This window comes from Magnolia sinica, chromosome 13 (assembly GCF_029962835.1).
Source record: "Magnolia sinica isolate HGM2019 chromosome 13, MsV1, whole genome shotgun sequence".
NCBI classification, from domain to species: Eukaryota; Viridiplantae; Streptophyta; class Magnoliopsida; order Magnoliales; family Magnoliaceae; genus Magnolia; species Magnolia sinica.
In genome coordinates this window covers 14,865,688-14,886,567 of record NC_080585.1, presented here as the reverse complement: position 1 = coordinate 14,886,567, position 20,880 = coordinate 14,865,688, and the positions used below count along the sequence as shown (strand labels likewise).

General features: G+C 39.4%; 2 protein-coding genes and 1 long non-coding RNA gene across 5 annotated transcripts in view; 2 read left to right on the top strand and 1 right to left on the bottom strand.

Annotated features, from left to right (window-relative positions):
- The first annotated feature begins 656 nt into the window (after nt 1–656).
- Nucleotides 657–7,995, top strand: LOC131222938 (transcription factor MYBS3-like). Of its 2 annotated transcripts, none has more exons than XM_058218196.1 (3): nt 657–1,018; nt 6,160–6,368; nt 7,234–7,995. In XM_058218196.1, exons 1-3 carry the CDS (start codon nt 739–741, stop codon nt 7,753–7,755), a joined length of 1,011 nt encoding a protein of 336 aa, XP_058074179.1. In that variant the 5' UTR covers nt 657–738; the 3' UTR covers nt 7,756–7,995. The 2 variants fall into 2 exon arrangements, with proteins under 2 accessions (XP_058074179.1, XP_058074178.1); XM_058218195.1 differs by having other exon boundaries at nt 657–1,033.
- LOC131222939 (uncharacterized) lies at nt 5,132–5,425 on the bottom strand. Its single transcript, XR_009160233.1, has 2 exons — nt 5,292–5,425; nt 5,132–5,190 (listed from the first exon to the last, which is right to left on the bottom strand). It is a non-coding gene; the product is annotated as an uncharacterized LOC131222939 (long non-coding RNA).
- A 2,968-nt stretch (nt 7,996–10,963) lies between the features above and the next one.
- LOC131222936 (tryptophan--tRNA ligase, chloroplastic/mitochondrial) overlaps nt 10,964–20,880 on the top strand; it is a 34,282-nt gene continuing 24,365 nt past the window's right edge. For both annotated transcript variants that reach the window (XM_058218194.1, XM_058218193.1), the window contains exons 1-4: nt 10,964–11,121; nt 11,268–11,423; nt 15,682–15,769; nt 16,456–16,497. In XM_058218194.1, the coding sequence (XP_058074177.1) occupies nt 10,973–11,121; nt 11,268–11,423; nt 15,682–15,769; nt 16,456–16,497 (435 nt within the window). In that variant the 5' untranslated portion in view covers nt 10,964–10,972. The remainder of the gene's footprint in view (nt 11,122–11,267; nt 11,424–15,681; nt 15,770–16,455; nt 16,498–20,880) is intronic.

Here is a 20,880-nt window from a genome sequence, read left to right as displayed (position 1 = left end):
GCACATGGACAGTCTCGGTCTTCCATCGGCTGCCACGTGTACATCCAGATGTAGGTTTCCGGGAGTTTCAGCAGGGACGACTCTACCTAGAAAGAAGAAACACGTAACCTTATCGTTGACGGCATCCAATCATTACTATCCATAAAAATCTCAGGAGTGGCATCTGACGTAAATTTAATCAAACACATGTCTGAAACCGACCCCCGGATTTCGTCCCTAGACTCAAATACTAACCAAATTGTCCTCGACCCGAGCACATACGAAGAATCCTCGGGTTTTTAGTTTTTAAAAGTGGGACCCATGTTTCGGTGATCCAATCCGTTGAACGTAAAGGTAAACCATCTTCAAAAAATTCAATTGAAATTTCGGTCCTTTCTCATAAAAATATGGGCCATTTCTTTGATCCCTTATTAAATGTTTATTTTTCAGGACTCAAAGTGGAGGATTGTATTCCAAATCAAGGAGATTTTTATATCATACAGCAATCCACAGTGTTTTCTATCAAATCAACGGTCTAGATCACTTATACATGGCCCCTTAGGCACGAACCTAGAACTCGAGAATAGAGTAGATCCTCGGGTCGTGGACATCCAACTCGAAAGGCGATCCAAGGCCAACCTGCATTCCACCATCCCGTCTCTCTCTATAAAAGCAAGCAAAGAGGAGGAGGAAAGAAAAAGGAAAAAGCTCAGCTTCGTAGACTCGACCCGGCACGCTTCCGAGTCGAGTGACTCAGCCATGACTCGTCGCTGCTCCCATTGCAGCAACAACGGGCACAACTCGCGCACGTGCCCGTCGCGAGGCGGACTGAAACTGTTCGGCGTCCGGCTGACCGACGGCTCTTCCATGAAGAAGAGCGCGAGCATGGGGAATCTGTCATCCGCGCATCATCATTCATTTTCTTCCTCCCCAAACCCTGGCTCTCCCTCCTCAGATCTCCTCCGCGATCCGACGCACCTCGCCGAAGGCTACGCGTCGGATGATCCCGCGCACGCCTCTTGTTCGTCGAATTGCCGCGGTGAGCGTAAGAAAGGTGGAACGATCTTTTGCCTTTGTTTCCTTTTTCTTTTATCTTTTTTTCTTTATCAAATCTGTTCTGCTATGAATTTAGTTTATGTTGATTTTTTCAAGCATTTGTTTTGGTTTTTGGTTGATATTTCTTTTTTTTTTTTTTTTGTTTGTTTGATTTTTCAGGTTGTTGATTTGATTTTGATTTTGATTTTTTTGTGGGTTTTTTGATCGATTTTCTGTGATTTTTGGGAATTGCGTGGATTGCCAGCTAGTCCTTCATTTTCTCCATTTTATGCTTGAAATTTGAATGTGATTATGATTAAGGCTTCTTTTTTGTTTTTTTTTCCATTTTTTTTTCAATCAATCCGCCTGTTATTATCTTGAGGTAATGTCTGTTGTGAGCTTACCACTGGTGTTACATGTTAAATTATGGTGTCTCATCCACCTTCATTTGGTACAGACGAACAACAATCCAGACCATTGAAATAATGGGAAACGTTTTGGATGGATCAAAGCCTGAAAATCTCGCTAATCGGACTGCATTTACTTGATAATTTCACCCTATTGTGCTTAGACTGTTGACCATTTTCATTTTGAACCGTCCATTTGATGGCTGCCAATTGAATGGTAAGGATCATATTATCTTAATTTTCGATCTATGATCCATTCAGAATGAAACCCATGATTCGGATCATCTGGGGTCTGGCCTGAAATGTTTGCCACCTGTAGGTGGTTGGCGACCACCATTTAACATAGTCACGGCACCAGAGTCCAGTCCTTCTGGTTAGGGATTGTTGATTTATCTTGCTTGATCATTTTGACTAGCCATTTTCGTTTCAGAGTAGTTTGTTCATTTCCTAATTCTTTTGTTTGAGGAATTGGCTATCATTATTATTGTTTTAGCCTACTATGGAGGATAAATAAGAGATGCTGGGCTTTTCAGGCTTCTCGCCTTCAAAACACTGGCCACTGAAATTACTCAAAATTTCATAAGATGGTGATTTTTGTATTTAATTCATTTTATTGATTTATTTTTTTTTTCACCTGCACGGTTATCATCTCTTGTGACAAAAAGACTCCAGTAAGAGGATGGCATCTAACAAATATGATCAAACCCCTTCATCTCAATGCTCAATCTCTCAAGGAAACCTCCAAATCTAGTGCTCAGGTATAGCCATTGATTGGGATTCTCGATCGAAGTTTTTATCAATTGATAGGGATTCTCAATCAAAAGTTTGCCAAATAAAGGAGGGAACATTGAGGGCAATAGCTTTCTAACTTTTGTCCGAATTTTTCTCACTCTCGCTCAAATTTTCTTACTATTGCTCCATTGTAGGCTTTTACGGAGATTTTTTTTTTGAAAGGTAAGCAACTTTATTAAAGGGCAGAGAACTACTGAAAGAAAGAAGAGAGGGAGCCAACAGCCCAACAAGGAGAAAAATAAATAAAAATAAAAATAAAAATACAAAGGCCACAACCCTAGCCCAGAACCCAATCCCCACAAGGTAAAACCACACTTCACAGAGCCCAATCTCTGAACAGAACTTAGCACCTAGAAAATAGCAGCTGAAGAGAGGCTTCGGTTCCTAAACACACGGTTATTTATCTCCACCCAGACTGCTTAGAGGACCGCTAACAGGATACACCTCCATTTTCTCTTGCCTAAAGCTCCTCCGGACTCTGCATGCCAAGAGCAAAATAGCTGATCGAGGGAGGATGGCATAGACCAGGACACACCCGTGAGGCGGAGAACACTCCACTGATGTCAGCGCTGAACTGGCAATGAACAAAGAGAATGGCTTTTACAGAGAATTGTCTCAATGAATTATATAAGAAGTGATCATGATATTTATTGATTGATTCAGATGCTAGATAGAGTCCCACTCTGTCGATAATAGTTTGAATTCCATACCTGAGTTTCATGTGCAATGAATTTCAAAACCACAAATATTAACTATAGTTTTTTTTTGGAAAGGTAATGATGTTTTATTAAGAAGAGCCAAAAATCCAGTAATGGTAATGGGCTAGTGGGTGCTGTAAGAGGACAGTTTAGTTATCAAAGGTCTATCAAAAGGCCAAAATGATGACCATCTCTCACCAATCTGCTGCCAGTGCATATCAGACCCCAAGATAGAGGCATATTTCTCCAGATGGATTTTTTGTGCATTGCCAGGGTACTTCTTGAGAGAATGTAATGCACAAAAAATCACATTCCTTGGTTATCAGTTGCCAAATCATCTCAACTCGAAGAGTTATATTGGTTACGCTGAGAATTGTTATCATCTCTCAGTCTGTCCATTGTACTAGGCAGATTTGCATATGTCATTCGAAGGTCGAACTTTACATTACTTATCATGGTTGTTCTGTAAGTAACATTTCATATCTCTGCTACTCTTGTAAAACAAATTTCTGATTCTGGAAGAGTGAGAGGACAGCTAGAATACCTAGGAATACAGAATATGAGCTAAAACTTCCTCAACAAGGAAAATGATTTTCCTTTTCAGAGTTCCATGTCTGTTGTTGGATCCTACACAATCTTCCCTTGATTAAAGACCTACCATGGTATATGAAAGACATCTTACGCTACTCATTATGATAGTGCTAAGAATGTCTATAAAAAATGTGCTGATATTATTAAAAATTAATCATGTGGCCTGAATATGTGGCAGAGCCCTTCAAGACTCTAATTTCTTGTCCATCAGTTTTCTTTGTCCTTTCCTTGTACAAGGGGGAGAGATATTTAACATTTCTAATGGTGCTGGATCTTCTGTCCTTATTCTTTCTTTCTTCTGAACCTTCTTTTCAAAATTCCTCTGTTTTTCTAAGAATCCTCTGCCAATAAGTTTCAGCTTTCAATTCCGTTGTCTTAACTTAGTTCTGTTGATCAATAGGTTTTTAGTTGTTCTGTTCTGTTTATTGACAATGTACTTTATGATATTCTTCTTGGATGGAGTGCTATTATTCTGTTTGGTTATTTTATTTCTAGACTTCTGTTACTGGACATGCAACATACAATCAAGACAACAGTTTACATTCTAAACCTTTTCTTTCATCATAAAAGGGAAAATGTTTATGTCTGTGTCTCTGTCCTTTATAAAATGTACACCAAATTCTTGTTAAAGAAACAATACATTTAATTCAGAAGAAAAATAAAAATAAAAATAAAAATTTCTGTGGTTGTTGCTTTGGCACAACACCTTCCTTAGCTTTAGGCGGCATGAAACTTCATTTCTTTTTGTTAATCACATACCTGGCAGGTTATAGTGTCTAATCCCACACTCTTATTGTTTCTTATCTGAATATTTTACTGGTCAGATATAATCTCTTACCTGCTCATAATGATTTCTACAATCCCACTACCTTTTGATGTGTACTTTCTAAGAGTTGTATCTTTCATAGCTATTTGATCTGTTTAAAATGTTTACTTAAAAAGAAAAGTATTTGGATGCCTTACGTCTTTTGATGTAGTTATCTTTGTTATAGATTTATTATCACTGTCAGGTTTAATTCTCTGATTTTTTTTCTTGGTCTCTTCTAATTCACTACGTTTTTTAAATTACTATTTCTGTATCCTTTTCAGAAAAGAGCTCCTTTTGTAATCACCATGTGATCTTTGACACCTGTTAATGATTTATTTTTCATTAAAGACTTAATTCTCCAATGTGGCTGTAACAGCATTGCTATTTTCAGCTTTATATCTAAAAGATTGTTGAAAATTATTCTTGGACAACAATATATTGCTTCTCTAACCAATTTTATCTGAGTACACTTAATATTCGTGGATAAGATGCTCCTTTTCTTTCATTGGGTTTTCAGAATGTCAAAATTCTTCTTGGACAATGATATATTGCTTCTCTAATCAAATTTATCCAGAGTACACTTAATATTCGTTCAAAGTTATCTGAGTACACTTAATATTCGTACAAAGTTACTCTATAGTCAATTCATAAACTATTCCCGAATGTAAGTGGACTATCAGTTGATGAGGTTGCTGTCAACTGCCATAAAGGACCACCAAAAGAGGGAATGTTTGGCATCTGGTAAAATTTCAACCTTCTTCTGGCACAACTTTTTTTCATAGATTCCCTCGTGGCTGGTTTCTTATAGTTCATTTCTGAACGAAGAGGGGGTGCCTTTTTCATGCGGTTGAGGCTAGCTTGCTGCTGCTGCTTTTGGCCTCTTTGGATTGTTGGGGCAGTTATGCATTTTCTGAAATGCTTACCCTGTGATTCGGTTCTGATTGAGATTGCATTTTGGATGAGATCTTGGGTGATTCTTACTTTCACTTCATTATTGGCTGACCACTGGAGTTGTTGAAGAGGGATTCTTTGCTTCTATTGCTTCTGAAAAGGAGGAGTTTTTAGACAAAATTTCAACCTTCCAATATGCTTTTCTTTTATTACTTAGTAAAGACATCCTATGTCAGAAAATTAGCTGGACGGTATGTTCTCTGATTGCATTTTCCAATGTGATCTTGAAGACTGTACAATTTAAAGGTGTAATAATTGCCTGAAGCAAACAGTTTGTGGTCCCGATGCATCAGCACACAATTAAAGGTGTAATAATTGACTTAGCAAAATTATGTTGTCCTGAACATCAGAACATGAAGTGTCCTGTTGTCCGTGCGGTTAGGTGATCCAGACTGTTGATATGGTGGTCCCCATCATAGATGTGGGATGCCCCCAAAATTCCAGGCTCGAAGATCCTAACCATTCCATAACTGGCCTGCACAATAAATGGTTATGGAAAAAAACACACCTAGAGTAAAGACTGGATGGCTAGGATGTCTCGATCTGAAATTTTTTGAGGCATCCACTGGCCATGGTACTGTCGATCAGGTCAACAGTCTGGATCATCTAATTTGGGTCACAATTGTATCGACTAGGCACATCGGGATCTTATTCACATCCTGATTCATCAGGACCCTTTAATTTGTCTTTAACTGTAATATCTTCCATTAGTTTGACTTATTGATGTTGTAGGATTCAAAGGTATTGAATTCTTTTACAAGCATCTCTTCTAATGAGAGAATTTGGGCTGAAACATACTGTAGCTACATTTCTTACCTATTGCATTTGAAGCTATCATTGCACGGTTCCAAACCTTTATATGATTTGAGTCTGCCTCTTGAATATGAATGGTTTTCAGGCATCCCTTGGACAGAAGAGGAGCACCGGATGTTCTTAGTGGGTCTCCAGAAGTTGGGAAAAGGCGACTGGCGTGGAATAGCACGGAACTTTGTTGTGTCAAGGAGTCCTACTCAAGTTGCCAGCCACGCCCAGAAGTATTTCATCCGACAGAGTAACACATCCAGAAGGAAGAGACGATCAAGCCTATTTGATATGGTTCCAGACATGGTGGGTCTTGCATTTCATAATATTCTTATTTGCATGATCTTCCTTTATTTGCCTTTTGAAAAGAAAAGCCCCATTTGTAAGTGAATGCATGAAAATAACAGCCTGAAAATAACGGCCCAAACACCATTCAAACTGACCACAATGCCCTCAACAACTGTACGATTAGTGCAGCTTTACAGAATTATTTTGAAACTTGAGTGCATTTGGAAATTTAAGAAAAGGGGAATGCTCCACCCCCATTGGCCTTGGTGGTGGGACAGAGCATGTTTTTGTGGCCCCTTTTGAGAACCAAACTAGCAGCAGTGAGACATCCTGAACACCTTTGAGAATTCCTAGCTGGCTTACAGAGCTGTTCCTCATGCCGATTTACGTTGGTTTTTTGAAGTTAATTATAGTTTGCTAAGCCCACTTGTTGTAGAGCCCTGCCATCTAACAGGTGTGGTGTGCATGCATGCTTATATGACAGTATGCCAGATCCAAGCTTTCCATCTGGTAGGCCACATTGTTTGGATCTTGTGGCCAAAAATCAGGCTGTTTCACTCCCTGGGTGGGCTGCAGTGTGCTATACAATTGGATTTCTAGAAAAAAAAAAGAAAAAGTTTTAGCCCTCTATTTGTTTTTTGTGCATTTGTGGCCCAGCTAGGGAGTGAAATGGCCTGATTTTGTGGGCCAGAAGATCCAATCAGTGTGTCACCATCCTGATGGGCTCCTTGGATCTGCACACGTGCCATATTGGCACTTGTGTTTGCATGTAGGTGGACAGGGCTCTGTGTGTTCATCAATAGTTAGCAGTATCACATAATCATGCACTTGCACCCCTCTTATTTTATTTCAGTTAATTTGATATTTGTATACATATTTTCAGACAAACGAGTCGCTACCTGCACTTGAAGAACAATTCCTGCGCCCTTCTTTTCAAGCAAGTGAAACAGAAAACACAAATCCATCTCCCCCTTTAAATCTCTCTCTCAATCTCGAATGCAAACCCATGGAATCAACTTCCGACGACACTCCAATAGAGCCTGAAGAACACATAGCATGCAGCAGTTTTCCACCTATGCTCCCAGCATTCTTCCCGGCATATCTACCAATTCCTCCATATCCATTCTGGCATCCGAATCAGACACATGCTGGGAAAGAGGTGGAGACACATAAGGTCCTGAAGCCAACCCCAGTCCTTTCAAAGGATCCAGTCAATGTAGACGAGCTTGTGGGCCTGTCCAAGCTAAGCCTTGCGGAGCCTGTTGCTGGGCGTATAGAGCCATCTGCACTCTCTGTAAAACTGCTCGGTGCCCCTCTGTCAAGGCAGTCTGCGTTTCATGCGAACCCACCTGTTGGTGGGTCAGATATAAGCCAGAGCAACGGCAATGCAATCCATGCAGTTTGAGAGAGGGCGAGAGAGAATCCATGCAGTTTCAGAGAGGCTGAGCATCAAATGCCTTCTTTCTTTTCATTTAGTCTTCATGTGTATACGAGGGTTTCTTATCCTTGTCAAGAAAGCTGGTTCACGTTGGAGGCACAACTGTTTTTGTTTGTTGTTTTTTTTTTTTTTTTTCCCTCTTAGAAAGGTAAAGATAGAGTTAAAGAATAATTATTCTTTAATTAGATTTTCCCAACAACAACCTTATATATTTGTGTTTGATGTTGAAAGGTTACAATTTACTGGTACAAAATTTGGGCCTGACCAGGCTGTGGGAGTGGACCAAACTTGAACTGGAACTGGCCACCAAAACAGCCTGGGTCACCCTTCCTGTTTGATAAAGTAGGAAAATCCATATGAAATCCTACATTTGTTAGACGTGGATAAGGCTAATATGGCTTTGGAATTCATTATCTCTATAACAAATCAAATAAGAGAAAATATCAAATCAAGGCGGAGAATTCCTTTGTAGGAAATCAGACCCTCTTTAAGTAAGAATGCCACTTCTTGTTTGAATGTGACACCAACACAGTTAACCCATGTTGACGTCTTTGGTTCAGAAACTAGTGCTGTTTACTTGTGAAAGCGTGGAGACTTCATTCCAAAGTGCATCAAACCAGCATTTTTTCTGTCCATGTTTTCATGCATGTGTGGGCTGCTGGGTGAGGCATCTGATAGGGCTTGTTCACACTAGTCCCTTGTTTTCTTGAGCCAGGAATTGTTTGTTAACTCTTTCTATAACCATCCATTTTCTAAGAGATGGGTGGCCAACCTGATTGATGAAATGGCCTGATGTTTGGACCAGCACATTGGCAGCGGGCCCACACGATGAATAGACCAGATGGTGTGCTACTTAGCCTTCTCTCCCTGACTGTCGCTCTGGGCTTGGGGCCCAGGCATTGCCCCGCTGGTTTGTAGCTGGCACTATTGCAATTGGTTTAAGAGAGACCTTGATACCTGGATGATATCAAGTCACTTGGAAATTACATATGCTGTTTGGTTGTGGCTTAAAAATGAGTTCTCCTCTTATTCTGCCATTCCACTGGCCATATCATGTTTTTCTTACTTCCTCCATCTACATCTTTTGGAGCCATAAAGTACTTAGACATCATAGTTTATTTTTGCATATGGTTACAGAAAATTTAATCACGAAATTTCATGATATTTGGTGGAACTAAACAGACCTTTATATAAATTACAGGTTATCAAGATTTGAATAATCATTACGAAAGTCTTTAATACAAAACTGGTATTAACTTAAATGAGATTAACTCATTCTTTAGGTGGCTAACACGTAGGGGCATAAGAAATTGAATGCATGTGTACAAGTCCAATTAAATTATCCAAAGTTCCAAACTGTCCATGTGGGATTCATGGTGCTGAGTGGATGGCATCCAATCCATGGACCAAGTGAGCCCCACCACGATGATCATCATGGGCGCCTCAAAAATCATGTTTTTACAATCTTTAGGTGGGTCACACAGTAAAAAAAAAAAAAGGACATCCACCAATAAACATTTAAATTCAGTGTCCCCCTCTCATGGTGCAGCGATCTTTTTGGTAAGGGTTAGATTCTGTTAAAAACGACGGTGGGACCCACCTTATGAACGGCTTCCATGATATATAAACATCACGTGGGGCTCCAGGAAGTTTTCAAATTTGGGCGTCCCCATCCCACTGCGTCCCGTGATTTAGCCCACTTTGAGCTTTGGATCTGAGTTTCGGGCGCTCTCAGAACATGAGCTGGCGCAAGCGCAACTGACAGACGGAGGGGATGTAACACAGGCATCACGGTGGTTACAAAACTGGAAGTTCCCAGCTGTTGCTGAGTCTCTCTTCTTATCCTTCTATTTGGAGGCACGGGATGAAAGGTTACGGCTGTCCCGTTGAGCGTTGAGGACATCATCCGCTGTTGCTGTATTCCTCCACCGCCCGATGAGATGAGTAGACGGCCAGGATCATCCGCAACCACAGAGCAGCTAAGTGGGCCCCATATTGATGGGCCATGCCGGTTCGGAAGCGGATTGGCTGGTGTACCTCACACCAGCTATATAGCTGCTGTATTGACGTCAGCAAGTTCTATGGGTCTGATCGTAAGATATGTGTTATATCAAAATTGTCCATCCATTTGGCGAGCGCGTATGAAGTCTTGAGATGAAATATAAGACAGATCTAACTATCAAGTGGACCACACTGCCAAAACCAGTAAAGGATTGAGCGTCTACCATTGAAACCCTTTTGGGGGTCACAGAAGTTTTGCATCAATATGAAATTTGTTTTTCCTCTTCATTCAGGTATTTGTGACCTTATGAACAGATTGGATGTAAAATAAACGTTATGGTGGGCCCTTCAAATTGTTTAACAGTGAAAATCATTATTTCCACTGCTATTTATGGTGTGGTCCAGTTAATCTTTGGATATGATTCATATTTTGGATAATGCTCTAAAATGATCTCTAAAAATAGATTAACGGTGTAGATATAATAAATACATCACAGTGGGGCAATGTAACTTTGATCTCCTTTGAACCGTTGATACAACTCGGAGCTCGAGGAGCGTTAGCGCTCGTCTTCGCACGACACGTACCTACAGCAGCTATGAGGTACACCAGCCAATCCGCTACCTGCCGGTTCGGCCTCTTACGGATGCGGTTTGGCTGGGGACCCCAACACTAGCCAGCTGGCTGATGTTAAAGCTCTGTGAGCCCCACCACGAAGTATGTATTTTATCAACGCAGTCCATCCATTTTTCCAGCTCAAGTTAGGGCATAATCCTAAAGATATGGAAGATCCAAGCCTCAGGTGGACCACACCACGGAAAACACCGGGCATTGAATGCTTACCCCGGAAAAAAATTCTCGGGGCATACAGAAGTTTTGGATCAAACTGATGTATGTGTTTTAACTTATCAAGGTATCTGTGACCTTATCAGCATGTTGGATGCCATATAAACATTACGGTGGGTCCTGGGAAGTTTTTAACGGTGTAAGTTCAATTAACAGTGTTTTCCTGTGGTGTCGTCCACCTGAGATTTAGATCTGCCTCGTTTTTTGATCTCATGCCCTAAAATGAGTTGAAAAAATGGATGGATGGCGTGGATAAAACATATCCATCATGGTGATTGGTGGGATCCACAGAGCTTTGACACCAGCTAGCTGGCTGGTGACCCGCGTCCGCCCCTTGCTATGCCACAATCTTTCTTTCCCCGGATGAAGTCCTCATCCCAGCGCGCGCGCGCGCACAGACAGAGAGGGAGAGTGAGAATGGGTCGCTCCGTTTTCTCCCATTTCTTGAATCTCTCCAATCACTCCCCTCGTTTTGCCGCTACAACAATGTACGGAACTCTCTTTTCATTCTCTCTCTCTCTCTCTCTCTCTCTCTCTCTCTCTTTCTGAAATTCTTACTATCTCTCTCTCTCTCTCACACACACACACACACACACACACTCTCTCTCTCTCTCTCCCCTTTTGCTTTTATCAGCGGATATCGCCTTCAAACTCGCAGGAGCTACTCAAAAAGAAGCGGAGGAATCGCACCACTCGGTCTCCCAAATCGATACACAGCCAGTGTCCGTTGCCTCTGTACTGTCTCCGCCACGCAATCGGACGTTTCTGAAGCTCCTCCAAGCTCCATCAAGTAAGTTATCATCTCTCGTTGTTTGATTTGGTAGAGCCTCGGATTGAAATTTCTGATTCTGATGTACTCTCTCTGGCACGCTCTTCGTCCTCATTTGTGTATGCTACAATGCCAGTTTCTGATGGAAGACATCGTTGCATTTCTCACCGATTGTTTTAGGGTGCGTTTGGATGTTGCCTGAACTGAATTCCGATTCATTTATTAGTGGAAATGGTGGAAGTTGGGCTTGTGTCGGTAACAATTTCGATTGGGGGGCTAGTCCCACTTTTGGTCATTTACCATTCATTGAATTGAAGTTGAGCAAACAACTGCAGCATTTGTATCAAGACTGATTCGTTGTTCAATTTGATTTTTTTTCATGACTAGCATCATGTCCACATTTTCCATGAGTTGTCTTCAATGACTTTAAGGACTGTTGAAATGATGATTTGTCTGGGTGATAGTGAAATTAAATTGCTAGTTGAAATTCGTGTATTCTTTGATAACCAAATAGTTCTGGCATATAGTACAAAAAGTGGAAGCTCATCCATGCTCATTGAGGATGCTTTTGCATCCCCGGAGTGTTAATTTTTCATGGAATCAAATTGAAGGTTATGATTCCAGAACTAGGATCATGAAATGCATACATATGCAATAATGTCAACTAGAAAACTACAAACTAGAAGTGAGATTGACCACATACCTTGAGCCATGCTGAAACAACAATGCACGACACTCCTCTAGGCAGTCGGACTTGATGATAAATAGCTCTGATCACTGCTGCACACGTCCTTGCACAGATGCCCTTGGCTTACCTTCTCCCAAATTCTCCCTTAAGTGTGCTTAAAGATGGGCAACCTCGCAGATTTTGAGCTCGGATGGAGAGGGTCAAGAGTCTTTGTTATTTATAGGCTTGGATGTCATTTCCCATCACAGAAACCAAGTCCACATGGACTTTCCTTCCTTGCACATGCTAGCTTGCTCTAATTAAAAGTTTTCTCTTATGATTGGGCCTTGAAACTTAGAGCTTAAGTTTTCCAAAAGCCAAATGCCAAAGTCGCCGCACGTACGTACATGCACATGTGTATGTGTGCGTGTCGGCCATCATATGGAAGACACGCTAACACAGAGTTCACAAGTGGCGTATCCCATTGAATATTCTTTGGGATTGGAATGTGATGATTAATGGGCATAGGTGGGTGAAGGTGGCAAAGGTGGTGTGGGTGCCACCCAAGTTGGTTTTATTAAGCTCAATTTCACCTTGTGCTTTGAGGGTGTAATTTGACCTATTGATGTCCTAGAGGGGAGTGAATAGGATTTAACTATTTTTTGGTAATCAATCTTAGAAAATAAATTCAAAACAACAATTAATATGGAAATATTGATTTCAATTGAATCGTAGGACAACCTTCTCCTAATCTCTTAAGTAAGACAACCTTATTTGACAATTTCTTTGATTTCAGTATTTCACAATAATAAATACAAGGAAAATATTATCAATCATCACAAGACAAATAAAGTTATAGTGGTTCGGTGTTGACACACACCTACTCCACTCTCAAAATTACTTCTCCATGTAATTTTGGCTTTCCACTATAATAAAGGTTTTTACAAGCTTACCTTAACAACCTCTTACAGTTTGTGATTTTAACAGGCTCTCACAACTAACCTCAAATGATTTTAACAGGCTTATCACTTCTCAATTCGATGAGATTTTTCCGGGCAATCTCATTCAACTCAAGTAAAAGTAATTTACTGAATGAAACGTGTATCTTCTTGAAGACGTGAGTTGAAGCGAATATATTGGTGAAGCTTTTGAAGATGAAGCTTCAGTAGATGCAACGATCTTTTCTTTTCTTAGATAAAAATAAACCAATGTATGCATAACCAAGAAGAATCTAGGGATACATAAATGTTCAAAGAGAAAAACCCTAAAAGCTGCAGATTCAATCCTCTATTCTCAAGTTGAGTATATGCCACTCTCTATTTGAATTTAACATGGCTTGAGAAGAAAATTGAATAAGCTAAAAAACAATATATGAAAGACAATGCAACTAGCTTAAAAAGAAGAAGAAGATTTTTCACTTTTGTTTCCTGTATATATATATATATATATATATATATATATATATATATATATATATATATATATATATATATATATATATATAGCTATATTTATAGCAAAATGATTGGAGCTTCGGTCAGCCTAAGAATCCCTTCGGCTGGCTAGAGTTTCACGATTCTGTTTCAACGGGTAGTAGATTTCGTGGGATCTGATTTGAATCAATCTTAGGCTGGCCTGATATAGAATTTGGCTGGCCTGAGATTCCTTCGGTTGATCGGAGACAGGGTTCGGTTGGCCTAAGATTCATGAAAGTCAAACTCATACATTGCTGGAAACTTGACCTAGGTCGCTCTCGAGCTGACCTGAGATGGATTGGCTAGCCAAAAACAGGGTTGGGCTAGCTGAACAACCCTAAATTTTAATGTAAAAATGCAATAAGTTATAACTTAGAAAACCACTAAGATGTACTTTAACCTAGGGTCTTTCCTAAGGTCTTCTTTACTTGTAGGTTGGCATATAATTGATTCTTCTCTTGAAATTCTTCCGAGCCTTCTAATCTTGAGATGTTGAGTCGCGCACTAGTCTTGAAATGTTGAAGTGAGCTGAAGTTCCATACACTCTATATTTTGTCTACAAAATTTGAATTTTCTACTCGTGTGCTTAAAACATTAGCACTTATAGAGTGTAATCGTATCCTGTTTGTGGCTGGTGGCATTTTGAGGGATGAGAAAGGAGAGGTGTTAATGACTTTCTTTGGTCCCTGTGGAGTGTGGAGGGTGGAGCTCTTAGAGAGGGTGTGCATTTGGTTAATTGCTCCGCTGAGAAGATAATCACTGGGGAAAGCTCTCTTTTGGTCTTTTTATATGGTATCTAGAATTTCACTGGGCAATGGAAGTTTGTTTGTTGTATTCAGGAGGTTAAGGGTGTGTTTGGTTGCCAAATTTCATCTCATGAAAAATTTGCACCAAATAAGACTCATTAATCATGAAATATCATGATGTTTGATACAACCAAATGCACCCTAAGGTCTCATTTCCCCAGATTGTTGCACCCTGACATTTGATGGTGCAATGAGGTGGCTGAGGGAGTGAGACAAGGGTAACTTGCTATTGGTCCTTGCCCTTTTCTGTGAATGGTAACAGAAACTTATTAACAGCAAAAAAAGGCCAAGAAAGCGACCAAAGATACATCAAAGATGATGAGAGATCATCTGGAACAAAGTTAGCCAACACCTCAACTTTCAATGATTTGCTCTCTCAAGCAACCGTGAATTACTTTTGTTGGCAATGTCTAGCTTAGGATCCTACTTTTAACCCTAGGCCAACAACCTCTCGCGACTCAGAGATATAACAGAAAGTTCTGTTGTTCTGTTCCTTCCAAAGCGACCAAAGACCAGTAACAAGGTAAGATGCAATCAGGACTTGCTCATACTTCTCTGCCAAACCATGTGCGAAGCTTGGAAGCTTCTATTGGTTTTTAATTTTTAAATTTTTTTTTTTTGTTGTTGTCAATTAAAATGCATGTATTTATTTTTATTGCTTATGAATCACTTTTTCTTACATGATTTTCTGGTACACCTATTATGACAATGGAAGTTATATTGATCTATAAGGGTGTGTTTCGGTTCCCAGTTGAATTGAATTAGGGCATCCTTTTTTTTCTCTTGAACAGTAGGACATCAGTTTAATCAAGAGGAAATTAACATATTGTGACGATGTTCCCTAGTATTTCATGATAAGGAAGTAACGTCAAATTGCAGTTGCATCTCTCTTGTGACCAACTTGGCAGTAACACAATTTCAATTGCCAGGAACATTCAATTGATGATATTCCTAGTATTTATAGTGGGGAAGTAGCCCTCAAATTGCAGTCATATTCCCTTTGAGTCCAACTTGGAGGTAAAACAAATGCAATTCAAAGCCCAGTTCCTCAATATGAATACAAAAGCTATTACAAATCTGTGATTTCCAGTTTGTTGAACTTATCAATGGAATTTAATTAAACAGCATATCCGACACAGACATAGATTTTCATTATTAGGAAATGGCTGAAAATGGGAATTAAATCAATATTATTGAAAAACATATAAATGTACTGTGAAATCGATCTTTTCCTCTCTCTCTCTCTCTCTCTCTCTCTCTCTCGTCCTTTCAATGAAGTGTGGTCTTGTTTTCAGTATATATTGTTTCTCATTTGAATCCTCGGTTTACAGGAAGAGGGTTGTTTCTGGGGTCCAACCAACAGGATCAATACATCTTGGAAATTACCTTGGTGCCATTAAAAACTGGACTTTGCTTCAGGTAGTTTGACTTTCCCTTCCCACAATGAAGTGTCTTTGCTATAAATTTTGCATATGGTATGTTTCATTCCTTAAGTATAATTTTTTTAAAATGAAAATTAAGAAGAGAGATGCTGTGATGATTCATGTGTCATGCAAATTATAAAGCTCAGTCCCCACCTCACATTCGACAGATGCTCATGGTCATTCTAAACATTGATGTGGTGGACCAAGTTATTGATTGGCCATAGCCTGAAAATCACATTGATTGGATGATCCTAACCATCTAATTGTTGTGTGTTTTGCTTGTTGAGGGCAGACTGTTGCTCAGTTTTGCACAACTTTGTGTTAACTGTCTATTACACAGGCAGCTGAGTCGATGGTTACCATTGTGCGGTTAAACTTGGTTTTGGCTAAGACCTATCCACATGGTGGCCCGCCATTCAATGCACAGTCCTGATCACCATAAATATGTGCCGTGTTTACTGTGTGGCATTGTACTTGGCACTTTGTGGAACTCCATGAAGCTTGCACGTCATAATAGCATTTCTCAAGTAAGAAATACCTTTGATGTCATTATCTTGTCATGGAACCTTCATTTTTAGAATACTGCAGAAACAAATTCCTTTACAATCTTGTAGCTTATGACCCCTGCTTTCATATTTGGCATTGTGGTGTAATAGTCACCAATCTGGTTCCACCTTGCAGAATACTTATGAAACACTCTTCTTCATTGTGGACCTTCATGCGGTATGCTTTAGCTTTTTGTTATGATCTGGTTCTCATTTTTCCAATTTATATCTCTTTGTTCTTGGTGTATATAGTGCTAATGTTCCTCTATATAGCAGCTTTAAGACAAACCATTTTATTCTTGTATCTACTATTCTTGGTGTATGAAGATTGCTCTGATTTGTTAGTACTCGCTTTTTTCTGATCACAAAGGCTGCAAATGTTGTAGGACTGCTGGCTAACCACATGGATAAACTATAGCAGCCAATAACCTGTAATATGCTGGCAAAACCTTTGTTGCTTACTGAAAAAGAAATAACATAATTATGTTTCGGATATTCAACCTTCTCTGCCACATAAGCCATGAAGATTTGGAGAGTGAAAACAAGTAGTGTTCTAATGGGCTAAACCACTAGGCTTTGGATTTCAATGCTATTAGGGCTGTCAACGGGCCGGGCCGAGGTCTGTCCAAGCCTCGCCTGCAAAGTAAAACCTAGGCTTGAGCCTGCCCAGCCTAGGATAGTGATGGGTCAAAACAAACAGGCCTGATTACGACCCTCAATGAGTATGCATGGCCCGAGCCTGGCTGCCACTTTTGCGCAAGACTGGGGCTGTTTGTTGTGCATGATAACAAAAATTCCCTTGAAATCCGAAACGGGCCAGGTTGGGTTGATGATCTCCGACTCTTCTATATGAAGCCTCAGTCTGGCCCTATTACTAACGGGCTTAAATTTTAGGCCTGGGTCAGGCCATGGGGCCTAGTATTCTGGCCCAAGCCAGTCCTGAAGGAGGCCAGGCCCTAAAGCTCATCGGGCCAGCCAAGCTGATTGACAGCCCTAAATGCTATCCAATATATTCATTGAGTTTTCTTGATGCGTTTTTGGTCCTTTTTCTTTCTTTCTTTTCATTTCTTTTTGTTTTTTTCTTAAACAGTTATGATCTAACAGGTGATATGAGTTGTCCCCATAGTTAGCAAAACAGCATACTGCAAAAAAAAAAAAAAAAAAAAAAAAAAAGGTACGGGAAATATCTGTGTTTAATTCAGTCATGACTGTTAAAAATAAGGTTAAAAAAAACCAGTTTGGACAAAAATGGAGTGAAAAAAGGGTATATATGTTCATGTATATTATAAATAATAATGTTAAAATAGAAGACTTTAATGCAAATAATTAGAATTTCTATATGTATGAACAAAATTTATATAATGGTTGATCAGTGATCCTTGCTCGTTCAAATCCTTTCTTTTTAAGTAATCCACATTCAGTCCGTCTCTACTACAAATTTTCACTATCTACAAAATTTCATCAATGGGAAGCGATATCCAAATCTCCATTTTCTAAATTGCCCCCAAAAGTTTTTTTTTTCTTGAACAAACATGTTTAATTAAGTTTGCCCCAAAACGAGGTTTTTTTTAAAATTATTTAATTTATTATTTAATTTTTTTAATTTTAAAAATTAAATGCAGAGTTTAACAGAGTTTTGCTAATAGAGGTTGTTCCACATAGCCATGAGGTCAAATGGCTATTTACTGTTGCTCACCCTAGAGGGCCACACTTTTTATCTTTTATAGTTTGGGTAATAAGAGAGAAGAAAGCAAAAGGATTGCATGAGGGAAATTGATCTCCTACTAACAAAGGACAAGTGATCCCTACCCTTGCTAGAGTTGGCCTCTCTAAGAACATGGGAGAAGGAGATTTGGATCCATCCATGTGATTCTCTTAGCTCGTTGGCCCATTTTTGCAACCTACAAGGATAGGCATCTGTATCATTTGCCCACTTAATGTCATTCAACGGACTCTCTATGATGAACATCCCTAAGAAACAAAAAGTGAGTTCCCTTACACCCTATAAAATTCTAATTTCTCATCAGAATCATATATCTCAATAGGGCCCAATTACTCCCCTTTTGTTCTACTCAATCCACAATCAGATAGCCTAATAACCTTTCATCAATATTTAACTTTATGAGGACCTACCATTTATGCATTATAATGCTTTGCTGGTCCATTCAACAACAGCACCCTTCTTCTTGGGGACGTGGGAATTTTGCTGAATTTTTTTAACCGACACTATTTATTCTAGAAATTAGTTGAAAGTAAAAAATTACGAAAAAAAAAGAAAATGAGATCAACAAATCTGATATAATGAATGCATACGTAGAGATGTAAAGTCTACATGTATTCTAACCATCCACACTCAAAATGGAAGAAAATTCAAACTGACATTATTGATTCCAGAAATTAGCTCAAAATAAAAAATAGGAAAAAATAGAAACTGAGATGAACAAATCTAATATAGTGCATGCATGTGCAGATGTAAAGAGTCTACCAAGGTCTTATCATTTTAGTTTGATTTAATATGTGCCATGGGTACAATTTCTGAGTGCAAGTGTAGCAAGTGTTATACGCCGCCTGAGTATCCTATTACATCTCTTTTAAAAGCTTGGCTATGAGGAGGACACACCACCCCTCTATTGTTTTTCTCTTTTGGTGTGTGTGTGTGTGTGTGAGAGAGAGAGAGAGAGAGAGAGGGAGGGAGACCGTTTGTATGATGGATGGGGGACATAGATTGGAATATTTCAACGTTTGACAAATTTCCTTTTGAATATGGACTGTCTCCTTTTAATTTTTGTTTCACAGATCATTGATATGATCTTCGAATCTTGAAAATCCTTTTCAGTATCCCATCCATGGTTAGGTTCGTCATAAAAATGGCTTGGATCATTGCAACACGACTGGTTCAGCACAAAAAAATGATTTGGATAATTTGCAACATCATCAGGTCCAACAACTATATTCCGAACATGAAAAATAGCAATATGTTGGGATGTACTGTAGCAATATGGACCGTACAAGTGTATAGTTCAGATTACAGCCATCTAGGTGGGCCATTTGATTGTATGGGTTGCATGTTCATTAACTTCAACCAACCTCAACACTTCACCTCAAGCTGCTGCATATCTAACATTGATGCCGAGCCTGGAAAAGATATGTTCAAAATGATTTCTCTTCAGAGCTTTAGCAAATACATCAACTGATCTTGAGATTTGACATACAACGTATAGATTTCAATCACTTAAGCCGGCACGAATAACATGTTTCGTGAGATGCACCAATCAGCCTAACACATTACTATATGCCAATCACAAACAATTTCACACGTCCTTATTTTATTTATTTATTTATTTATTTTTATTTTTTTTAAAGGATAAATTCACACGTCTTCACACCATGAGGATGACTACATCAATCACTCATGTCTTCATGCGCAAGCCGTCAACAAGCTCGATGCACAAACAAAAGAAAAACCTAGATTCTTTGAAGAACTCTCAAGAAAAGAAAGAGTACAAGAGAAAAAAAATGAGGAGAAAATAATTTTAAGAGAAGAAGAAAAGAGGGGAAAACTCTAGCTTGATCAAACCTGCTATGATACTATGTAGTTTATGAGAAGATTTAAGAGAGAGAAGAGGAGAGGGGAGAGAGTTGAGAGAGAATGGAGAAAGCGAAGAGGATTGGGGTAGGACATCCCCTCCCTTCCTTTTATTCAATTAAGTTAAAAAACCAAAAATGCCCAAAATGCCCTTCACTTGTTATAAATTAATGCATGCACCTTAAAACTCAAATATGATAAGTGAGGGGCCACAATTGATGAGGACATCACGTCACATACACCCTTGCGTACGTATTAGAGAAGGCGGGCTGCATCGATTTCCCGGTGGCTAAGCGAGTATTCATGATTGTGCTGAAGACCCCATGTGTATGTGCGAGCATCTAGAAGACCCCATGCTGGGAAGATGCACATGGGTTGCTTTATGGAGTGATTCAGACCGCTGGATTGGAGGGACGTGACGATCGGGCCATTGGATTGCATGGATCACATGATCAGGCCATTGATCGTGAATCGTCCACATTGGTTATTTAGATTTTATCATATTTTAAGACTTAGTTTTGATTAATTTATGTTTGGACACCTTTATGAGTATTTAGTAGATTCTCTTTAGATTAGGGCCATTTTAATTAAAATTTCATAAGACGGTGTTTTTTATAATTAGTGAAACTTGGTGAAACTATAAAAAGAGGGTGGGCATGTGACTCTCTCCCCCTCATTAGGTTTTGTGAAAAAAGAAAGAAAGAGACTTTTGCTTTTTTTATTCTTCTTCTTCCATCTTCATGAGATTTGAAGATACTTTCATGTGATTTGGAAGGGAGATTGGTGCGAGGCTAATCTTCATCAATGGAGGTGCGAGGTTTTCATCTATCCCCTCATCATCATCTCTCTTTCATCCATCAAGGTATTTTCTTCAAGTTCTTCAAATCTTCCATCCCAAGTCTTATTTTTCTCCTGAACCCATATTTCCCTTATCTATCTACCATCCAAACCCTAACTGACCTAAACCCATCCATC

What these genes read in the sequence shown, in the direction of transcription:
- LOC131222938 (XM_058218195.1), top strand. Translation starts at nt 739, where the DNA reads ATGACTCGTCGCTGCTCCCATTGCAGCAACAACGGGCACAACTCGCGC. An exon ending in CCGCGGTGAGCGTAAGAAAG is followed by an intron (nt 1,034 to 6,159) that starts GTGGAACGATCT and finishes AATGGTTTTCAG; the next exon opens with GCATCCCTTGGACAGAAGAG. An exon ending in TTGATATGGTTCCAGACATG is followed by an intron (nt 6,369 to 7,233) that starts GTGGGTCTTGCA and finishes ACATATTTTCAG; the next exon opens with ACAAACGAGTCGCTACCTGC.